Source organism: Nicotiana tabacum, chromosome 8 (genome assembly GCF_000715075.1).
Source record: "Nicotiana tabacum cultivar K326 chromosome 8, ASM71507v2, whole genome shotgun sequence".
NCBI lineage: Eukaryota > Viridiplantae > Streptophyta > Magnoliopsida > Solanales > Solanaceae > Nicotiana > Nicotiana tabacum.
In genome coordinates this window covers 24,071,972-24,095,764 of record NC_134087.1, presented here as the reverse complement: position 1 = coordinate 24,095,764, position 23,793 = coordinate 24,071,972, and the positions used below count along the sequence as shown (strand labels likewise).

The window sequence follows — 23,793 nt, the reverse complement described above, 5'->3', positions numbered from 1 at the left end:
TATTCCGGACACACTCCTAAGTCCCAAATCACCTAACGAAGCTATTCGAACCATAAAATTTGCATTTCGATCCCTCTAACACATAAGTCAATATCCGGTTGACTTTTCCAACTTATGCTTCCTTAAGAGAGACTAAGTGTCTCAAACCTTACCAAAACTAGTCCGAATGACTTCAAATTTTGCACACAAGTCACATTCGATATTACGGACTTGCACCAACTTTCAGAATCGCATTCCGACCCCGATATCAAAATTTTCACTTCCGATCGAATTTTCTCAAAAACCTTCAAATTCCTATATTTAGCCAAATGACTTCAAAATGACCTCCGGACATCCGAATTCACTTCCGATTGCGCTCCCAACTCCAGAATCACCATACAGAGCTATTCCCAGATTCGGAATCCCAAACGGACATCTATAACTCTGAAATGCCTTCCAACCCAAGTTTATGAAATTCTTCTAAAATACTAACTTCCACAATATACGCCGAAATGCTCACGGATTATCCAAAATCAAATCCGGACATACGCCCAAGTCCAAAATCATCATTCGAACATGCTGGAACTTTCAGATCCCAATTCCGAGGTCGTTTACTCAAAATTCCAATCTTAGCCGTTTTCTTCAACTTAAGGTTGCCACAATGAAAAGTTTCTTTCCAATTTGACTCCGAATTTCTTGAAATTCAATTCTGACCATACGTACAAGTCAATATACCTAAAATAAAGCTGTTCATGACTTTCAACTGCTGAACGACGCGCTAGAGCTTAAAACGACCGGTCGGGTCGTTACAGCAGATGTTTGTAATACAAAAATCACCTTCACTGAAGACGATCTCCTACTTGGTGAGGCACCACACAATCGCCCTTTGTTTATGGTGGGTTATGTGCTCGAGAGGAGGATAAACAGAATCTTGATAGATGACGGATCTGCAGTTAACATTCTTCTCATTCGCATAATGAAAGAACTCGGCATCTCAACAGAAGAACTTTCTAAAAGCCGACTGATGATTCAAGGATTCAATCAAGGAGGACAAAGGGCCATAGGAGCTATCAAGCTGGAAATCACCATGGGAGATATGCAATCAACTGCATGGATGCATGTGATCGATTCAAATACTTTATACAATTTGTTGCTTGGCAGCCCGTGGATACACGAGAACAAAGTTGTCCCATCAACTTACTACCAATGTTTGAAATATAATAAATATGTAGTCGAAAAGAAGATAGTTGTTGACGACAAGCCGTTCTCTGAAGCCGAGGCATACTTCGCTGATGCAAAGTTCTACTTGAAGAACCACATCATGAAGGGAGTAAAAGTTGATGACATCACGAAGACCAAAGGCAAGAAAATAGCTCCTTTATTTCGTTACGTTCCAAAAGTGAAGAAAGATGAAGGAGAATCATCAAGCCTCCAAAAAGGTGCACTAAGAGAATTAACCCTTCCTATCAAGCAGAATGATACCATAAAGTTATCTTCAAAGCTACTGGGAAATTTTGTGGCCCCTAACATGCCTCAAAATAAGGCACTCCCTTCGAAACGCACAAATGAAGGTTTTGATCCGAATGCTTACAGGTTGTTCGCAAAGGCTGGATATGATCCCAATGAACCATCTAAGCTAGGGAAGATCCCACCTGAAGCTACTAGGAAAGCAAACATGATGAAGGATAATGAGCATGTGGTGAAGCAATCACGTGAGGGTCTAGGTTACAAACAACCCCCACCAGTTCGCATCTCCATTAGAAGAGCAAGTATTAACTATATCACGACGGAAGATGAACCCGCTGATCCTAATAAAAGGCCTTCTGTCTTTGATCGACTTGGAGAACCAACTACAAGAACTTCTGTATTTGAGAGGTTGGGGCCATTGAAAAGGAAGAAGAACAAGTCCCAAAGAAATTATGAAAAAATAAGAAGACCTTTGCCATCTAGAGTCCAAAGTATCTCCAAAGAGTGTCAAAGTCTGGTCCCTTCCAGAATTAAGCGACAATCAGAACTTTTGATTTCATGCGAAGAGGTACTCAAAGTGAAGACCCGCATAATGGTCCACACTAGAGAGCGTGACGAAGATGAAGAAAGTGTAGGATCTTCATATCACATTACTACGAATGAGGAGCAATACACTTTATCCCTAAGGAAATTTGACGAATATTTGGGAGATGCCTCTTGGTGTGGCCATATATCTTTTAACGATGATGATCCTAAAAAAGACGAAGATGTCGAGGACGCTCCTGCGGAACTAGAAGAAGGAATTAAAATGACTGTTGATGCATTGAAAGAAGTCAACCTTGGCACTGCAGAAGACTCCAGGCCCACCTATGTAAGTGCCCTATTAACCACAGATGAAGAAAACACTTATGTGGAGCTACTCAAAGAATATAGAGATGTCTTTGCTTGGAGCTACAAAGAGATGCCTGGTTTAGATCCTAAGGTAGCAGTTCATCATCTCGCAGTCAAGAAAGGAGTTCGTCCTGTTAAGCAAGCCCAAAGACGCTTCAGGCCAGAATTGATCCCATTAATCGAAGCCGAGGTCAATAAACTCATCGAAGCTTGTTTCATTCGGGAGGTTAAATATCCTTCATGGATTTCAAGCATTGTTCCTGTGAAAAAGAAGAATGGCCAAATTTGAGTTTGTGTCAATTTTAGAGACCTCAATAATGCATGCCCTAAGGACGAATTTCTGCTCCCCATTCCAGAGCTTATGATTGATGCCACTACCGGATACGAGGCGATGTCTTTCATGGATGGATCATCTGGCTACAATCAAATACGTATGGAACCAAAAGATGAAGAGCTTACTGCGTTTCGCACTCCTAAAGGCATTTATTGCTACAAAGTAATGCCTTTTGGCTTGAAGAATGTTAGCGCCACATATCAAAGGGCAATGCAAAATATCTTTGACGACATCCTCCACAAGAATGTGGAATGATATGTGGATAATTTAGTGGTGAAATTAAGAAAGAGAGGAGACCACTTACAAGACTTAAGAATGGTGTTCGAACGACTCCGGAGATATCAACTTAGAATGAACCCGTTGAAATGTGCCATTGGAGTTACTTCTGGAAAATTCCTTGGCTTCATTGTTCGACATCGAGGGATTGAGATAGATCAAGCCAAAGTTGACGCCATCTTGAAGATGCCCCAGCCCAATAATATACATGAACTGAAAAGTCTACAAGGAAAATTGGCATACCTTAGAAGATTCATCTCAAATCTAGCAGGGAAGTGCCAACTTTTTAGCCGACTCATGAAGAAGGGTATACCTTTTGAATGGGACCAAGCTTGTAGCAGTGCATTCCAAAACATCAAATCCTACTTGATGAAACCACCAGTTCTGGAAGCCCCTATACCAGGAAAGCCATTGATTCTATATATTGCAGCCCAAGGAAGGTCAGTGGGAGCCCCTTTGGCCCAGGAAAATGGTGAAAATAAAGAAAATTCCCTCTACTACTTGAGTAGGATGATGACCCTAAATGAGATAAAGTATTCTCCGATCGAAAAATTGTGTCTAGCGTTGGTTTTCGCAATTCAAAAGCTGAAGCACTACTTTCAAGCTCATGTCATCCGTCTCGTCTCAAGGGATAACCCGATCAAGTTTGTTATATTAAAACCCGTCCTCAATGATCAATTAGCAAGGTTGTACCTCCAATTTCAACAATTCGAGATTGTGTATATCCCACAAAAAGCTATGAAAGGACAAGCTTTGGCAGATTTCTTGGCAGATCATCTAATTCCTGATGATTGGAAGTTGACTGATGAACTACCTGATGAGGATGCGATGGTCATCGAAGTGCAACCACCGTGGAAAATGTATTTTTATGGTGCCGCACATCGTGAGGGAGCTGGTGCAGGTGTTGTGTTTGTCACTTCTCAAGGGGAAGTCTTGCCATATTCCTTCACCTTAACACAATATTGCACCAACAACATTGCGGAATATCAAGCACTCATACTTGGGTTTGAGATGGCCGTCAATATGAGACAACTCCAATTACATATTTTTGGAGACTCTGAGTTAGTGATCAATCAATTGCTAGGTAGCTGGGAGGTCAAAAAGCTAGAATTGCATCGTTATTATGATTATGCGCAGAAATTGATTGGATGGCTTGGCAATGTAACTCTTCAGCATGTGCCAAGGAAGGAAAATAAGAAGGCTGACGCTCTAGCTACTCTAGCTTCAACATTGACTCTGCTCGGCAAGACACAAATCACTATCTACCAAAAATGGATAGTGCCGCCAGATGAGAACGAGGACGAAGAAAGCAAGCTCGAGCATTTGGTAGCCGTCGCTGAAGCTGTGAAGTTTGATTGGCGACAAACCATGATCGACTACTTATGTTATGGGATACTTCCAGAAGATCCAAGAAGAAAGACCGAAATTCGTCGGCGTGCCCCTCGCTTCCTTTACTACAAAGACACTTTGTATCGAATATCATTTGAGGGAGTTCTCTTGCGTTGTTTAGGGGAAGATGAAGCAACTCAAGCTATGCAAGAGGCACACTCTGGAGTTTGTGGATCACATCAATCCAGGCCGAAGCTCCACTTCCACATTAAGAGGATGGGTTATTACTGGCTGACAATGGTGAAAGATTGCTTAGATTATGCTCAAAGATGCAAGGCTTGCCAGTTTCACGCAAATTTTATACACCAACCTCCTAAAATGTTACACCCTACTGTTGCATCTTGGCCATTTGATGCTTGGGGATTATATATTGTTGGACCACTTCCAAAATCTTCTGGAGGACATCTATACATCTTGGCCACAACTGATTATTTCTCAAAATGGGCAGAGGCCATCGCTCTCAAGGAAGTGAAGAAAGAAAATGTTGCAAACTTCATTCGAGTGAACATCATATATCGTTTCGGCATTCCTAATTATATAATAACAGATAATGGCAAACCGTTCGATAACAAATTGATGACCAAGATCTGTGAACTTTTTGGCTTCAAGCAACGTAATTCGTCAATGTATTATGCTGCTGCAAATGGACTAACCGAAGCATTTAACAAGACGCTTTGCAACTTGTTAAATAAGGTCGTCTCCAAGTCTAAAAGAGATTGGCATGACAGAATGGAAGAAGCTTTGTGGGCATATCGTACGACTCATCGCACGCCGACACAAGCAACTCCTTATTCTCTTGTTTATGGAGTCGAAGCAGTTCTTCCTCTTGAGCGTCAAATACCGTCCTTGTGACTCGCTGTCCAAGAAGGTCTTACTGAGGAAGAAAACGCTCGCCTGCGCCTTGAAGAACTTGAGTCCTTTGATGAAAAAAGGCTAGAAGCTCAACAAAGTCTTGAATATTATCAAGCTCGTCTTTCTCGTGCTTTCAACAAAAAGGTTCGCTTGAGGTCCTTCCAAGTTGGCGATCAATTTCTTGCAGTAAGAAGACCTATTATCACCTCTCGCAAATCTGGGGGCAAATTCACTTCAAAATAGGATGGTCCATATGTTGTACAAAAAGCCTATTCAAGTGGAGCTTACAAGTTAGTTGATGCAGATGGCATGAGAATTGGCTCTATAAATGGGAAATTTTTGAAGAGGTACTATCCTTGAAGAATAAACGCTCCTCGACGCACGAGCCTAAACTGTAAGTCATGAAGCTCCTTAATGCACGAGCCTAAACTGCATGCCACTACGCTCCTTGACACAAGAATCTAAACTGCATGTTGCAATACTCCTGGCCCGCATGAGCCTAAACTGTGAACGACACCCAAAAAAAAGAGTCCGCTAGGTCGAAAACCTCAAAAGAGGCGGCCTAGGCAAAAGTTAGGACACAAAAAAAAAACTCACCTATTTTGAACTACGTTATGACTTTATCCTCTTCACCGAGGTATGTAGGTAGCTTAGAGTTTCATTCTAAGTTCAGTCACATAAGTTTCAAAAAACAAATGTGAGGAATACATGATCTGGAACTTTGACTAATCCAGAAGGTCTTATGCCGCAAAGACTCCTATATGCATGCGAATCTGGAAGTTTACTGCAGTCGCGTCAACTTAGCGAATTTCCTGTTGGTAGACCGAAAAAAGTTCTTCCATGAAATTCGTAGATACTTTAGGTCTCTGAGTTTGCTTTCTAACGACATGGACGGATTGCAATTCCGACACTCCAACCTCAAGATACAATTATTTTCGCCGAAGGTACGCAAATCTGAAAATTCACTATAGTTGAGTCGAATTCGTGAATTTTTTGTTCATAGCCCGAAAAGAGTTCTGTTATTAAATTTATATGAGTTTTAGATCTCCGTGACTTCTTTCTAACGGTATGTACGGATTGCAATTCCAACACTCCAAGCTCAAGATACAATTATTTTTGCCGAAGGTATGCAAATCTAAAAATTCACTGCAGTTGAGTCGACTTCGTGAATTTTCTGTTCACAGTCCGAAAAGAGTTCTATTATGAAATTTATATGAGTTTTAGATCTCTGGGATTTCTTTCTAACGACATGGACGGATTGCAATTCCAACACTCCAAGCTCAAGATACAACTATTTTTGCCGAAGGTACACAAATCTGAAAATTCACTGTAGTTGAGTCGACTTCGTGAATTTTCTGTTGACAGTCCTAAATGAGTTTTGCTATGAAATTTATATGAGTTTTATATCTCCGAGTTTCTTTTCTGACATCGCAAATGGCTTGTGATTTGGATGCTCCTATCTTGAGATGTGATTTATTTTGCGCAGAGTGTGCAAAGCTGTGAGCTAAACACGGGCCAGACGTGTAGATCAACTTTGAAAATTAATTCCAGCTGATACAAAAGGAGATTCGTGCTAATTTTTGATATGTTTTAGTCCTATGAGTCTAGTTTCGGTAGAAGCAAGCGGCTTATTATTTGAAGTCTCTTACAGCAAAATATGAATTCTTTTTCGCGAAACAACAAAACCAACATACAAGACATATGCTGAAATTTAAGAAGGAAATAATTGGGAGTAATAGAGAGAACCGGGGTCTCAAAGAGAAATATCACATATTAAAAAAATAAAAAATAATAATAAAGATACTTTTATTGCTCCAAGATATAAGTACTCCATTACATGATATTAGTTATAAAAAAAATCGCAAGTCAAGAATCCTAAGCAAAAAAAAAAAACTTTAAAATCATGGAAAAGGTTTGAAGCTAAGGATTTGTTGGCGGCTTGTCTCAACTTCCCCTTTTAGGAGGGACTATTTCTCTGCTTCATCGTCAGATAATGGATGATTGGCTTCAATGGTATAAATCTCCCCTTCTGTAACGTCAACGTTCTCTTGACTTTTAGCCAAATTCACCTGTTGATTGTCCAAGAGTGCAATGATCTTCTTCTTTCTGGAGGCCAAGGAAGCTAGCTGTTGTTCAACATTCGCAAGACTGGCTTGAAGTTTTTCTACAGACTCGCTCACTTTTTCATATTCCCATTTTGCATCATTAAGGCGTCGTCGTGCATCAGAGAGTGACTCTTGGTGAAATTCTTTAGTCATCTTGGACGATCTTAAAGCATCGTAATCTGCGTACGTCTTGAAGAAAGCCTCGACGAGAGCCTCTAAGGTAGAAGTATCAATAACATTTTCTTTCTTAATTTCCTCAAGACTCAAAGCAATACTTTCCTCCAACTTTGTGAAGCTATCCATAGAATCAAGAGAGAACTCTTCGATCCATTCGCACAAGGTATGCCACATCGTGTTAACAAAAGAAAGTTTAATATGGGAAATAGTCTCTTGTGGCTTAAAGTTTGGAGCATCAAGATACAACGACCATGGAGTAGGCTCGAAGGCTTTTAGACGTTTTGCTTGACTTACGGAAACCTCCATCTTACTCGTCATGGCTGGCTTGGAAAGCACAACATCTTCTGGAATAACAAGGTGCGACTCTTTGGGTAGACTCAAATTTATCGACGAAGCATGGTTTGCAGCGTGATGTTCAGCACCATTAAATAAAGTGTGAGGACTTTTTGCGGCCACACTGAGGGAATTTAGGCTTGTAACACAGTCTTCCACCGTGTCTTCACCAAGCACGTCATCATACAACTCATTGACGCCCAACTGCAAAAAAAAAAAAAACAACAATCTTTAGTGTTCAAAAAAAAAGAAAAGAAAGGGAGTAGATTTGAAGGAAATAATATTTACACGTTTCTCCAGTTCAGACAACGACATCGTTGAGCTAGGGTCACCTTCTACGAAAAATCCAGTATCGATACTAAGAGCATCCAAGTCAGCAAACTCACTATGGCTCATGTCCTTAGCCTTCTTCTTTGAACGATTCCCATGTATGTCTTGACTAACATCACTCTCGTTCGAACTGGAAGTTGCACTAACATTCAAAATCTCATTGGGCAAAGCAGAAGCTTGAGTCCTTTCCTCGTTTGTTGGCACAACGTTGTTTGTCTTCGCAACATTTTTGTTTGGTGAAGTAGGAGGCTCTTTCCTTTTGCAAGGATTGTTCGTCACATCTACAGTGGCAGTAGTTGTCTTGGAAATCAACAAAACATGTTTATCTCCTTTGTCCACATGGGCTTCCCCGCCCGTCGAAGGGGTAGACTTGGGTAAGACCTTGGTGCTTGGCGAAGGATATTTCAATCTTAACTTGGACTTGGACTTGGACTTGGAAGACCCTTCGTGAGTGTTCTTTTGACGTTGATCATCTTTGGAGGATAAAGGAATATCATCTTTCCTTGGAACTTTCAAAATGATATGAGTACTTTGTCGGGAAGAGTGCACTCGACGAGCTGACCACCAAGCTGCATACTCACGAGTCATTAGAGGTCCCTCTTCTGATGGATGCGTAGGGACAATAACCTTTGATGAACCTCCAAGACGAACACAGGAGTCCCAGAATTGCACTAGCATTTTCAGTGAGCCGTTATAGGGTCGCTCTATGAGGTTGCCAGGAACATCTTGACAAAAGCCGAATTGACGACTAAACCTATGCGGGCTATAAGATTCCACAATATGAATGTCGTCATGACTAAGGGTGATGAAGCTTGAGCGAAGACTTATAAAAACGTCACTCCAAGAATTCAATTGTTCGTCACGATCGATAAGATGCAATTCCCTACTTTGTAGCATAGCCAAATGGTGAAGCTGTTGCGCACTAACTTGTTGAAACAACTCACGAGCATTACTAAGGTCAAAATGCTTGGCCATCTTCTCGCCAGAAACCTTGCACATTTGTGGACCTCATTGTGGACGCTTAACACGATAGTAGGTGTCAAAATATGCTCCTATCCATCCATATACGTAATGAATAGGAAAGAGTGCTTTGCAGACACCCAAATCTTGAGAAGTGGAGACATCCTTCAAGCCATGATAAATACTTGCAAGGACGGGAACCGCCAAGGAAAACTTCTCTCCATGAGCCATCAGACTCGCAATTTTGAAGACACTAGAACGAACGTAGTCGATCTTCTTGTTGGGAAACACAAATTTGCAAAGCCAACATGCAAGGAAAGCCGCCAAATAAGTCTCAGCTCTAAGTGACTCCTCCACTCCAAGCTCAATAAATGGGGCATTCTCCTCATCGGTTCGTGGTAGGAAGCTCGCATTAATATTCCCAGAAGGATTATGATTCAACTTCGGCCTTGTAGTCCGATTCCTTAATGACTTTTGTGGATGCTTGGCATACCTACTCGGGCCTCGAAACCAAAACTCCACCCAATCATGAATGGAGACCTCGTGGACATCATACTTCATGAGTTTGTAGAATGCCGAGAACAGGTGCAGACAACTTCTTGGGAGGAAAGGTTTTCCTTGATCGTCTTCTTGTGTCAACTCCTTAGCCGAGGGGATAACTTCGTCGTAGAAAGACCCATGCACCGGAAGGCCTCCGATTGCTCGCAAGTCCCACAAATAGATGGAGAGTTCACCAATGGAGGTAGAAATTGTGTTGGTATATGGACGCCAAAGCTCACAAAAGGCACGGAGGACATTCTCATTGTAGTCATATGTGAACAACGAAACAAAGATGGCGTCATAGACCTTAATGCCATCCAGAGTCAACTTGTTACGGGCAAGAACATCTTCTACCCACTCCCAATATTTGGACGTATAGCGAACTTCACCAAAGCCGGAAGGAGGAACACTCCAAGTGGCGAGACGTCCATCATAATCACGATGAAAAGGACTAGCAGACGCGACCTTTTGATGGGTGGAGGACTTCAAAAGTAGGACCTTCATATTGGTTGCTTTGCCCGAAAATCTGTCCAATGCATCCTTCATCTCTCTAGTAGACCATTCTGCAAGATCAAGGGAGGCGTCAAGCGGCTTTCTAGCGAGCAAAAGCACCTATCACCGGAGGATGAACTTTTAAAGTTAGAACTTGGGCGCGCGGATTCTGCTTGTCGCTAATAATATCAAGGTGTGGGTATGGTGTATCATGGTCGATGAAACGCATCCTTGCTGATGGAATTCACAGCCCTATGTGCTGCTCTGAGAGTCTGCGAAAAAAAAGAAGGGAAGAATCTATGAAAAAAACAGCAAGACAGAATGGGGCAGCATGTCATAATATGTTGCTTAAATTCGAGAAAACATCTGGGAATATATCAGCATATTCTGATTATGATTTTTACCTATGTCGTACTCCGGAAGTCTAGTTTCCGTCACCACAAACCGCTCGCAATTTCGGCATTCCTACACCAAGATATGATTGTTTTGGTTAAGACGCGCAAAACTGAAATGTCGAGCGTGACAGAACTTGAACCAAGATTATGAAGCTCACCTGGGATGATACAATACGAATTTAAATCCAAATTTTTGGTATTTTGTAGTACTCCGGGCGTAGTTTATGTAGCCGTAAACCTCTCATGATTCGTTCCTACACCAAGATATGAAGTTTTTGTGAAGATGCGCAAAACCGAAAGATCAAACGCGGCAGCACGTGAAACAAAAATTCAAAACAATACCTAAAATGGTACAGAAGGATTTTTGTTCCGGTTCTTGGATATGTTGCAGCCCTCCGTGTCTTTTTTTAGCAAAATCAAGCGGCTCATTATTTGAAGTCTCTGACAATAAGATATGAACTTTTTGCCACAGACATGCAAAGTTGAGTAATATAAAACGACAGATTACGGACTGAAGTTTAAATGTTACCAGAGGAGGTACAAAATGTATTTTGCTCTGATTTTTCTTATATCCGTATTCCTACGAGTTTAACATCAAAATGATCAAGCGATTCGTGTTTTGATGCTCTTATGCCAACATGCAAAATTTTCTTTTGAGGGGTACAAACTGTAAATAGATGCCAAAGCAAAATTAAGGACAAACGGCAGAAAACCTTCATGGAAAACGTTCTAGGACCTCTTCTATTTATAGAAGTGTTAAGTCAGCTGTTGTTAGCTTGATGAACAAGAACTTTCCTTTAGAAATAAGATTCAATTGGTCGTTGACTAGCAAGCCTCATATGGAAATTTTGAGACAAAATTCAAATTGGTGAAAAAGGAAATAGACCTAACGCGTGAGACAAACATGGAACACAACCAAAAAAAAAAGAGACAAACATGGAAAGTTGTCTGACAATTTGCAAGAATTCTCCATTACTAAAATTTGCAATTGCTACTTCCAAATCAAATTACATTGCACACACGTGTTCTACAACCAAAGTATTGGAAGGTTAATTTTTGTTTGGAGTTTGTATTTAGCATTTCACATAAATGTGCAACTCGATAAAAGTTCAAATTTGACCGGTAGAAGTCACCACAAGTGCTGGAAAAAAAATATCAACGTCCACGGGTACTTCAAGTCTCATTGTTCATTTCAGCAAGCCTACACCGCGACAAGCCTTGAAGCAGGGGGCATTTGTAGACAAATAAAATTTTATTAAATTTAAATCCACAAGTAATTTGGATTTAATCACGTATTAAATATATATTAGTCCAAATGATACTATGGGCTAGTATAATCGGGTCGATTATTTAAATCTAAAATGAATTGATTTAAATAAAAGTCCAATATATTATTGGGCTAGCCCGCAAATTGGTCTTCTATCAAATGGGTCGGCCCATAAGCCTCAAGCCCAATGATCCACTAGAGTTTTCTGGAGATTACTCCACCCCACACCTATATAAAAGGGTCAAAGAAGAAGACTAAGGGACAAGCAAGTAAGCAGAAGGAAAGGCTAAAGAGGCTCTGAAGAATAGCATCAAGGTCTCCATCCATATCTGCAACGTCGTCTTTGGTCAAATTCCAAAGGCGAACTCAAGTCATAGGCGAACGGCTTCAAATCTTCCGTTCGTGATAACCCAACACCAAATTCTGGTTCGTGACGAGCTTCAGATCGTTCGTGACGTACTACAAATCTAAAATCCGTCAAGTTCAAGATCAAGCTTTCAAGCCCTTGAACCATCATCCGTGAGGAGAAAAATCAGAGGACTACATCTTTTTAGATTTAGAGATATTTTAGTGATTGTAACCCCATCACTTGAAATTAAATATAATATTTGTCGCTCTATTTCTTGTCTTGATTATTTTTTTCAGGAGCGAAATTTAGTTGTTACAAAGCTCATTTAATGAATTAGAGAAAATATTTTATATATTCAGTAAAAAAATATCTTTTCTCTACTTGGTCCGTTCAATATACACTGAGTATACTAGCACAAGAAGTTGGAGTAAAACTACTCCCATAATCAAGACAAATTATTCGATAATCTTGTGCTACAATCATCAAGATATTTTGTCCAACACCATCTTTGATTGTGAACATAGTTTATTAATTATGAGAACTAACAATTTAATCTTCTGTGCATAAGCTAAGACTCCATACACTAAATTGTCTACTACATAACTTAAAGGACACACATGTAACAAATTATCTATTTAAAATAGTACTTTATTGAATTTAATAAATTAAATAAACAATTGTTCCATAAAGAATAAAATATAATACTATGTCTAAACTGCATGGTTAATAGTATATCCCAACAATCTCCCACTTGGACTCATAACCATGCGTCTACTACTCTAACACCCATTCCTTCTACATACTTGTCAAAAATCTTCTGTGTCAAGCTCTTTGTAAACGGGTCTGCCAAATTGTCCTCTGACGCAATCTTCAACACTCTTGCATTACCTCTCTGAGTTATGTCCCGAATTAAGTGATATTTATGCTCAATATGCTTACTCCTTTTATGGCTTCTTGGTTCCTTCGAGTTTGCAACTGCACCACTATTGTCACAATAAAGTACAATTGGTGCTTGAACCGAAGGAACCACATTAAGCTCTTTCAGAAAGTTTCTGAGCCAAACATCCTCTTTAGCTGCCTCAGATGCAGCCACATATTCGGCTTCCAAGGTGGAATCAACAACACATGATTACTTGATGCTCCTCCAACTTATGGCTCCACCTCCTAAGGTAAAAACATATCCTGAGTTAGATTTTCTAGAGTCTTTATCTGACTGGAAATCTGAATCAGTATAGTCAATGGGTGCAAGATCACCTAAGTGATACACCAACATATAATCCTTAGTCCTCTTCAAGTACTTGATTATATGCTTAACAACAGTCCAGTGTTCTCGACCAGGGTTAGACTGAAATCTACTAACCATGCCAACAACAAAGCAAATGTCAGGTCTAGTACATAGCATAACATACATAAGACTCCCTACAGCCGAAACATAAGGGACCACCTTCATCTTTTCTATATCATTTGTCGTTTTTGGGGACTAATCTTTTGACAGGGAGATTCCATGTCTAAAGAGGAGAAACCCTTTCTTGGAATCTTGCATGCTAAACCTGGTGAGAATAGTATCAATATAAAGTGTATGGGACAAGCCTAATATTCTTTGCTTGCGATCTCGCATAAGCTTGATCCCAAGGATATGTGCTGCATGTCCCAAGTCTTTCATATCTAAACGTGAGGACAACCATTCCTTTACTGAATTCAACATGCTCACATTATTTCCTATGAGCAAAATATCATCTACGTACAAAACAAAAAATGTAACTGTATCTCCATTCCACTTCTTATAGACACAAGACTCATTTTCACATTGATCAAAACTGAAGGTCTTAATCGATGCGTCAAAATAGGTGTTCCATGCCTTAGAATCTTGTTTCAATCCATAAATGGATTTCTTTAATTTACACAATATGTGCTCATTGCCACTTTTTATGAAACCAACTGGTTGTGCCATATAGATGCACTCATCAAGACTTCCATTTAGAAAAGCGGTCTTGACATCCATTTGCTAGATATCATAATCGTAATGATCAACAATGGATAAGAGAATCCTAATGGATTTAAGCATGGCTATCGGCGAAAAGGTTTCCTCATAATCGATCCCTTCTTTTTGATTAAACCCTTTTGCAACAAGCCTAGCTTTAAAAGTTTGCACTTTTCCATCCACTCCTCTCTTTTTCTTATAGATCCATCTACAACCTATGGGTTTGACTCCAGTAGGTGGTTCTACAAGATCCCAGACTTGAATGGAGTACATGGACTCCATTTCAGATTTCATAGCATCAACCCATTTATCAGCATCTGTATCATGTAGTGCTTCACCGTAATTAATAGGTTCTGTATTAGGCTCTTGAGGGATTCTATCATAAGATTCTCCCAAGAGCGCAAATCGGAGAGATTTTCTAATAATTCTCCCATTACGACTAGTCACTACAGGTGGAGGCTAATTTTGTTGTTGAATCACAACATCATTTCCTGGAATTGAAGCCTCAATGTTATCCTCCACACCTTGCGGTACTGGGATATCATTAACTTCTTCCTGGAGTGCAGGTTGCATAACAATTTCAGGTTGTTCAACAATATGAGGTTGCTCAATAATCTGAGGTTTCTCAACATTACTCCCACTAATTTGGGGTAGTGGGATGTCAGGCAATTGCTCTTGTGCAATCTGCTGCCTATTGACATTTCTCCCACTACGATAATGCAGTGGTGTAACGACCCGACCGGTCGTTTTGAGCTTTTGCACTTTTCTCGTCAGTTCTCGGGCATGACTTGCCCTATGTGATGTTTTACAACCCATGCAAATCATTTATTTTGGTTTTCAGGATAATCGGAATGAATTTGGAAGAACAGTTCCCAGTTTGAAGCTTAAAATTTGAAAGGTTTGACCAATATTTGACTTACTTGTATATGATCGCGGATTGGAATTTTTATGATTTGGTTAGCTCCGTGAGGTGATTTAGGACTTAGGAGCGTGATCGGAATGCTTTTTGAAAGTCCGTGGAAGGTTTAGGCTTGAATTGGCGAAATTGATATTTCGGCGTTTTTCGGTTGATAGGTGAGATTTTGATATAGAGGTAATGAAATTCCGGAAGTTGCAGTAGTTCCGTTGTGTCATTTTGGATGTATGTGCAAATTTTCAGGTCATTCGGACGTGGTTTGATTGGGTTTTTGATCGAAAGCGTATTTTGGAAGATTTTTTGAAACTTAGGCTTGGATTCGATGCGTTTCGAGTAATTTGATGTTGTTTGAGGTGTTTTGATGATTGGAACAAGTTTGAATAAAGTATTATGTCATGTTTGTGCTTTTGGTCAAGGTCCGGGGGGCCTCGGGGTTATTTCGGATAGTTAGCGGAGAAATTGGAATTTGTGTTGCAGCTTCAGATTTGCTGCTTCTGGTATTTTTGCGTCTGCGGTTTGTGGACCGTAGATGCAGTGCCGCAGATGCGGGTGTTTCATCGCAGAAGCGAAAATGGGTCAGGTGAGCGTGACCGCATAAGCGGCTAAAGGGATCGCATCTGCGGAAGAGGTTCGCAGATGCGGCTTGGGCCGGTTTAATGAACTCCGCAGAAGCGGATGTGTTGACCGCATATATGCTACTACAAAAGTGGATTTTGGACCGCAGATGCGGTTATGTCTGGGCAAAATGTATATATGTCTTATTTCGCGATTTTTGAAGGTTGTACTCGGAATTGGGAGCTTTAGGCAATTTTGAAGAGAGGAATCAAAGAGACTTCGTGGAGGTAAGGATTTTGGACTTAAAAACACATTTCTATGGTACAATTTCATGAATTAAGGCTGTAATTAATGGGTTTAAAGGGATAAAAATGGAAGAACTAGGGCTTGGAATTTTGGACTTTTGATTGGGGATTTGGAGGACCATTTGGGGTTGGATTTGAGAACTTTTGATATGTATAAACTCGTGAGGAGATGAAGAATCTAATGATGTGAAAATTTCTGAGTTTTGAGAAGTGGGCATGGGGCTCGGGTTTTGTTAATTTCGGGATTTGTGTCAGTTATTGATTGTTTTCGCTTGGGATGTGTTCCCTTAGCATATTTAATGTTCTCGTTCTGATTTGTGGATAGATTCAGCACGCGTGGAGGCCGATTTGAGGGGCAAAGGCGTCGCGAGCTAGAGAGTTAGCCAACTCGAGGTAAGTAATGATTGTAAATGATGTCCCGAGGGTTTGAAACCCCGGATTGCACATCGTAGTGCTATATTCAGGTGAGACACATGCTTGATGACGAGCGTGGGATCGTGCACTATTGGGGATCGTGACTTGGTCCGTCCCGATTGATAATATTATCGCGTATTTGACTAAACTTTATTTGTTATCATCATGATTTGGGCTAATTGCCATATTTGGGCTTCGTGCCAACTATTTGAATCATTCAGAAATTTTTATCACTATTTCCTTACTGTTTTGACTTATTATTTGAACTCAGTCATGCTATTTCCCACTGTTTTACTACTCAGCCATTTTTACTCAGTTTTGAGACTTCAATGATATTTTAAATGATGTTTTGGGCTGAGAAATACTGTTTTTACTAATGCTCGAGGGGTTTATGATGATTTTTTGGATTGAGTACGGCCGAGGGCCAGATGTGAGGATACACTGATACTGATATGAGGCCGAGGGTCAGAGATACATATATACGCCACGAGGTGGCTTGATTGATATGACGCCGAGGGCCTAGATTTGATGCCACGAGATGGCTTGATATTGCGCTTGGGACATAAGGGGCCCCTCCCGGAGTCTGCACACCCCCAGTGAGCGCGGGTACCTAGTGTGATGTGAGATTTAGCTCGAGGGGCTGGTATTGTTCTGAGACTGTGCCCGAGGGGCGAACCTTATGTGTTTATCTTTTCTTATTTTCCTGATATTTACGTGTTTAAATTGTATGTTTGTGCCCAAGGCGGATATCTGTGCTTATCTGTATTAATTGTTCTGTATTCATTTGCATAACCGTTGCAAAAGTCATTTACCAAGAAGTTTCAAACTGAACTAAGATGTTTTCACAGCTTCACTATTTTCTTACTGGTTTTGAACTGCTTCTATACAACATCCTGATATGCTTTACGTGATTTCTTGCCTTCAGTCTTTGTTTACATTTGTTACTCATTGAGTTGGAGTAATCACTTTACTCCCTGCACCTTGTGTGTAGATTCAGGTATTTATACACCCGATAGCGGGTTTTGGCTGATCGGAGGCAGAGTCATCGGAGTTTAGCAAGGTAGCTGCCGGCGTTCGCAGCACCGCTTTTCTCCCTCTTCATCCATTAGTCTTGTTTTGTATATTTCAGACCTTTCAGTTGTATTTATACCCTAGTAGATGCTCGTGACTTGTGACACCCCAGTTAGGGCTGTGTCGGGTTGTGCTTCCGTATTGTTATCGTTATTTTCGCTATTCAGGGTTATTAATCATGTTTAGACTAATTTTGTGTTGCTTAACTATTTTAAAAGGCGAATTGGGTTAAAATTTCAGGTCTTGTCTTCACGAGAGGCGCCATCACAACCGGGTTCGGGGTTGGGGTCGTGACAAGTGGTATGTCAATACTGGCTTCCGGGATATGTTCTAGAGATGAGTCTTTAGTTACTCCATTGTTTAATTTCTGTAAAACTAGTTTACTTCTAGGAATATGGTTCGTTAGATAGTCCTTTTCTAAAAATCTGGCATTTGTCGTAATAATTACCTTCTTTTCTTTGGGACAATAAAACAAACTGCCTTTTGTTCCTTTTGGATATCCAATAAAAATGCATACTTCTATCCTTGATTCCAATTTATCCGCTTTCCCTTTCAGCACATGTGCTGGACAACCCCAAACCGGAATATGCCGTAAAGTTGGCTTGCGCCCAATCCACAATTCTACTGGATACTTTGAAGGAACCAAATTTAGAATGTAGTTTGCTGTTTCTAAAGCATATCCCCAAAAGGAAGGAGGCAAATCGGAATAACTTAACATTGATCTAACCATTTCCATAAGGGTCCTATTTCTTCTTTCTGCGACACCATTTTGTTGTTGTGTTCCTGGGGCAGATAATTGAGATGTAATTCCATTATCTGATAAGTATTGTATGAATTCCACAGAAAGGTATTCACCACCACGATCAGATCGCAATGTTTTGATATATTTATCATGTCGTTTCTCCGTTTTCGTCTTAAATTCTTTGAATTTCTCAAAGCATTCAGACTTACGTTGCAATAGATAAATATATCCATATTTTAAGTAATCATCTGTTATTGTCAGTCACCAAATATTCCTAGAAGTAAACTGTCATTGAGTATTCAGACTTAATGTTATTTAGTTCTTTTGGTTGTTGTAGCACATGAGGAGATATATCAAGAATAAAAAGGTCATGTACTCTAGCAGCAATGTAGATAAAATGTTTATTAAACTTAATAACATCAGAGTTATTAGCAAAGTAAACATTATAACCAGCATCCATTATTTTCGAAACTGAAATCAAATTCCTTCTAATAGAAGGTACATAGAGAACATCTTTTAAAACTAAAAATCTATCACTACTAACGAAACTCTAATATCTCCTAAAGCTAAAGCTGGTGCTGGCTCGCCATTGGCTTGAAAAATGCAAACTTCATTCTCACTTAGCCGTCGCATTTCCTGAAACCCTTGCAAAGTAGTGCAGATGTGATTAGTGTCTCCCGAATCTACACCAAAATATGGTAGCAACAACTGCTAAACAAGTTTCAATGACATTTAAATTTGAATTGCCTTGCTTATTCAACTTTGCCAGATAGGCAGGGCATTGCTTCTTGTGATGCCCAGGTTGCTTACAATGATAGCACTTGCTTTTGGGCTTTTTCACACCAGCCGCACCACCAGGTGCTAGAACCTTTTGAGCCTTCTTCTTTTTCTTATTGACTTTCGACTTAGAAACCGAAGCTTTCTCAACATTGAGTGCCACAACTGGAGCTTGTTGTTTGATAATAGATTCTGCCGCTTGCAGCTCATTCAACAATTTCGCTAATGACAAATTCATTTTGTTCATATTATAGTTCAAGCGAAACTGTTGAAAACTGTCAGGCTGAGTCTGCAGGACCATCTCAACTTGAGACTCTTTATCAATCACAGCTCCAAGGACCTCCAGTTAATTCAGAAGACTCATCATCTTCAGAACATGGTCCCTGACCGATGATCCTTCAGCCATCTTGGTGTTCAAAAGGGCTTTCATGACTGTCTGCTTAGCTGCACAATTTTGCTCACCGAACATCTCTTTGAGACTTTCGAGCATATCATAAGCAGACCCTATAGACTGATGCTGATATTGCAAAACATTCGCCATAGAGGAAAGAATGTAAACATCGCACCATCTCATCAGCCTTAACCCATTTGTCATAGGTCTTAACCTGATCATCAGTAGCATTTTCAGGTTTTTCTGGGCACTCCTCAGTGATAACAAATTTGTAACCTTCAGTAGTTAGGACAATATCAAGGTTCCTTTTCCAGTCAACATAATTCGGTCCTTCTAACTTGTTTTGGTTCAAAATTGAGGTAAGTGGGTTGAATGAAGACATGGTTAATCTGAGAGATATTCACATTAAATAGATCATTAGTTATGTATTTAGAATGATTAAATTCAAAAAAGCACATTACATATATAACCATGCCCATTGAATAGTTAGATTCGTTAGGGAAACTTAACTATTCATGCAAAATATATGAGTGACATAAGATATTAACCCCATAAATTTAAACAGGACCAACTCAGATGTAGAGTAAACTGTTAATTTAAGATAGGTAAATATCACTTTTATAAACCCTAGTTTCATTCAATCAACATGTAACTCAGTTGGAGAGTTAATACAAGTAATGAAATAACTAGAGGCAAAACTACAGTAATCATCTATAATGAATTTATCCGATGTGGAAGAAGACTATGTCAACATATATATTCATTATATTACTGTAAAACATGATTGAAAACAATGAGAATTAAACCCTACCATCACAGATTTCTATTAATATTTTTTATTAAAAAAATTCCAGAAAATAGAAAAAAAGGCCAAAACTCCATCTAAACGACCCCGAATGCCCGAAAAACGACGTACATCATCAGTAAAGCTAATGTGTTTTTTAAGTTGGGCCGTTTCCGATGAACCTACCAAATTTGAGGTCAATCGGAGTTCGATAGAATTTCAGAATTCTAAAATTTCTAAAATTCTGTTTTTGGTGTTTTAAGGGTTTTTAATTATTTTGACTTGTTCAAATCATATAATATACTGATATTTGTTAACACATGATTTCAGAACTCAAAATAATTTTTTTTAATAAAAACGTGTTTAGACAGAATTGTAAAAACAATATGTTTTTCACTAGTCAAAAACGATACTGTTCATAATTTTGTATATTAATCCAAAATTGCAGAACTAATATCATACAAAACAGTCAAATTTTATTAATATAACACTGTGATTATGGACAGAACGCAACTAAAACAGATTAATGGTATTAATTCACTGTTTATACAAATGTATATTAACCCATAATTACAGAATTAATAGCATTCAAAAACACAGTCACATTTTTATAAAAAAATTGCTATTCAGCAAAAAACATAATTTAAACAGACTGTTATTTAAATATAACACCACTGTTTATACACGTGTATATTAATTCATAATTTCAGAATTATAGAATTAAGATACTAATAAATACAATCACGTTTTAACATAGAATACTCATCCCAAACATGTATCATTAAATAACACATTTTAATATTACTCTACGCATGCTGTATTACATTATCTAGTTAGATGTAAGACGACGTTTGATACCAATTGTTAGACCATGCGCAACGGAAGCAAGCATATAATCCAGACATCAAATACATGTAAACTAGACAATGCAATAATAACGAGATTAGAAACACTAACCTCTTGAAGTAGTTGCACAAACCTTCCAAACAACAAGAATCCAGGGCTGCAGTCTTCTGCTATTTGCCTAGTAAAATCTTGGACGATTTTACTATTGGGTGGACAAGAACAATACAACTGAAAGGTAAGTTATTAGGTGAAACTATTCTTCCTTTAATAGACCCGAAATTAAGCCACAATATGGGCTCAAAAACGTGTAAGATTCTGCAAGTAAATTCTACTCTAACTCAAAAGGATAACTTTTCTTCCAAGCTACTTTTTATCCAAATTTGTCCAGGTTTTTACTAGGTATAGCAGGGACCACATAAATAATAAGAGGCTACTAATTATAGTATTAATTCGAAATTAGCATGAATTAACTCTTACTATAATTAATTGCAATTGAACTCCTCAATATGAATTTCGAAAATTCATTAACACTTATTTTAACTCCCCTGTTAAGATTTCAAATACCAGTTAATAAAATTAAATCACTGAAAATTTAATTAAATTAACTAATTAAATCCTTTATAATTTCGCTTAAACTATTTCATGTGACGGATACAAAATTCACCGACCGGGTTTTCACATGAAAACTTATAAGCTTACATAAAGGGGTATCATCAAACACAAAACCGAGTCATGGATTCTATCAACTAATTATTATTCACAAATGTTATTCGTTATTGTCCAATCTATTAGGCATATACGAACTTTAAATAGAGCCGTACCTTTTGATAAATCAAAACAATAAATAAATTACATTGATCATAATAATTATATCAAGATTAGGAGTATAAGCTTATTTAATGAATTAGAGAAAATGTTTTATATATTCAGTACAAAAACATATTTTCTCTATTTGGTCCGTTCAATATACACTGAGTATACTAGCACAAGAAGTTGGAGTAAAACTACTCCCATAATCAAGACAAATTATTCGATAATCTTGTGCTACAATCATCAAGATATTTTGTCCAACAACATCTTTGATTGTGAACATAGTTTATTAATTATGAGAACCAACAATTTAATCTTCTGTGCATGAGCTAAGACTCCATACACTAAATTGTCTACTACATAACTAAAAGGACACACATGTAACAAATGATCTATTTAAAATAGTGCTTTATAAAATTAAATAAACAACTGTTCTATAAGAATAAAATATAATACTATGTCTAAACCGTATGGTTAATAGTATATCCCAACAATCTCCTACTTGGAGGACTCCTATCTAATTTTTTGTACCCTTATTCATACCAGCTTGATGCTGAGCTTAAATTAATAATGATGCCTTTGCTTATCAAAAGAATTAGCTCGCTTTTGGACATAAATTTTTGAAAAAATGAAGTCAAAATCTATGGCCAAACGAGAGCTTATAGTGCAAATCCAGATTTCTTGGTTTCTGTTCAGAGGCATCTTTTTCCACCATAGCATATATAAGGTGAAGAAAATTTACTTAGCCTTATCCATTGATTTGCTTATTTTACTTAGCCTAATCCATTGATTTGCTTGTCTTGATAATAACAAAGTTGAATCCATACCTACTGCCTACCTGGGAGCTGCGCATGGGCAGCTCAAGGGAGGCTAATAAAGCAAATTTTTGAGGCCTCAATATTTAATAATGAATCTCATGACTTTATTTTCACTTAGATAAATATTGAAATTTGTAAGAAAAAAGGAAAAAATATAACAAAACTTACATATAAAGAAAAAGATTGCTTAGTTAACCGTAAAAATATTTTAGAACTTTGATATAAACTACTCAAATCTTCGTACTTATTAAATAAAGCGTTCTATAACAAGATCTAGGTGACATATTACAAACACATGATTTTATGTGGTAAAGTTTGAATTAACGGATTTGTCTTTTTCTACATTGCACTTCCACATGTGGGAGAGGGGTAGGGTACAGGAGGTGTGAGGTGCCCGCTTGCTGCCCTCTCACCCCTATAAATTGGAAATCAGAATTCAAAATCCAATAAAACCAAAATCAATTCCCAATTCAGTATAAATGCTCGTTGTACGGTTTACATCCCTTATTTTGTAAGCTGCAACGAAGATAGTTGCGTGAAGAATCGAGAGAATTGAGTCGAATCATGAAACGTTCCGTCGAACTATCGCGAAAGTATAGCTCACAAGCACTTTTTCTTTATGTATATGGTCCAACGAGATGTTCACTGACCTAATGACGCACACAAGATGTACGAAATGCGACTGATATCTTAGCAGATAGCTTTCTATTTTCGGTGGTTGGACTCTTCTTATGGTCTAGCATCAATACTCCAACAAATTGAAAGAAGATAATCTCAAGACTGATATCATTGAGAAGGCTGCGAAAAGATGCAAAATAGGCAAGTTAAGGGCATGCCCGTTGTAGCTGCCTTTCTCAAAGCAGTAGAGGACATGCCCCCCCAATCCACTCGTTGAAGAGGAAGAACAGAAAATGGAGTTGAAGATGTTACTAGATCTCTATTAATTTTAGTTATGGCTATTTCATTTATCAAGCTTGATCATCAACGCATCCCAATTCCCAATTGTGAATCTAAACACTTCGTACTAGTATTGGTTCTAGTTATTTAAGTCGTGAAGACATTGTCTGTTTTTTGTCAATGTATTTCGAGTGAGCTTAGTTTGGTTGATGAGCATAATGTTTTCTATTACCTGATTTTAGAAATCCATGTCTTTAGGAGTTTATTTAAAGAAGTAGAGGGGCGTATACATTAATAAGTTATGGTGCACGTGAACCTCGTGTTATAGGTAAAAAATCTAGAAAAATATA

At 38.6% G+C, this 23,793-nt stretch overlaps 2 protein-coding genes across 2 annotated transcripts; one reads left to right on the top strand and one right to left on the bottom strand.

The window, feature by feature from the left end:
- Nucleotides 1-871: 871 nt before the first annotated feature.
- Nucleotides 872-2,626, top strand: LOC142163003 (uncharacterized). Its single transcript, XM_075220247.1, has one exon. The coding sequence runs from the start codon at nt 872-874 to the stop codon at nt 2,624-2,626; it is 1,755 nt and encodes a 584-aa protein (XP_075076348.1).
- Nucleotides 2,627-12,893: 10,267 nt separating this feature from the next.
- Nucleotides 12,894-13,586, bottom strand: LOC142163002 (secreted RxLR effector protein 161-like). Its single transcript, XM_075220246.1, has 2 exons — nt 13,298-13,586; nt 12,894-13,237 (listed from the first exon to the last, which is right to left on the bottom strand). Exons 1-2 carry the CDS (start codon nt 13,584-13,586, stop codon nt 12,894-12,896), a joined length of 633 nt encoding a protein of 210 aa, XP_075076347.1.
- Between the last annotated feature and the right edge of the window lie 10,207 nt (nt 13,587-23,793).

What these genes read in the sequence shown, in the direction of transcription:
- LOC142163002 (XM_075220246.1), bottom strand. Translation starts at nt 13,586, where the DNA reads ATGAAGGTGGTCCCTTATGTTTCGGCTGTAGGGAGTCTTATGTATGTT. An exon ending in ATATGTTTTTACCTTAGGAG is followed by an intron (nt 13,238 to 13,297) that starts GTGGAGCCATAA and finishes CCACCTTGGAAG; the next exon opens with CCGAATATGTGGCTGCATCT.
- LOC142163003 (XM_075220247.1), top strand. Translation starts at nt 872, where the DNA reads ATGGTGGGTTATGTGCTCGAGAGGAGGATAAACAGAATCTTGATAGAT.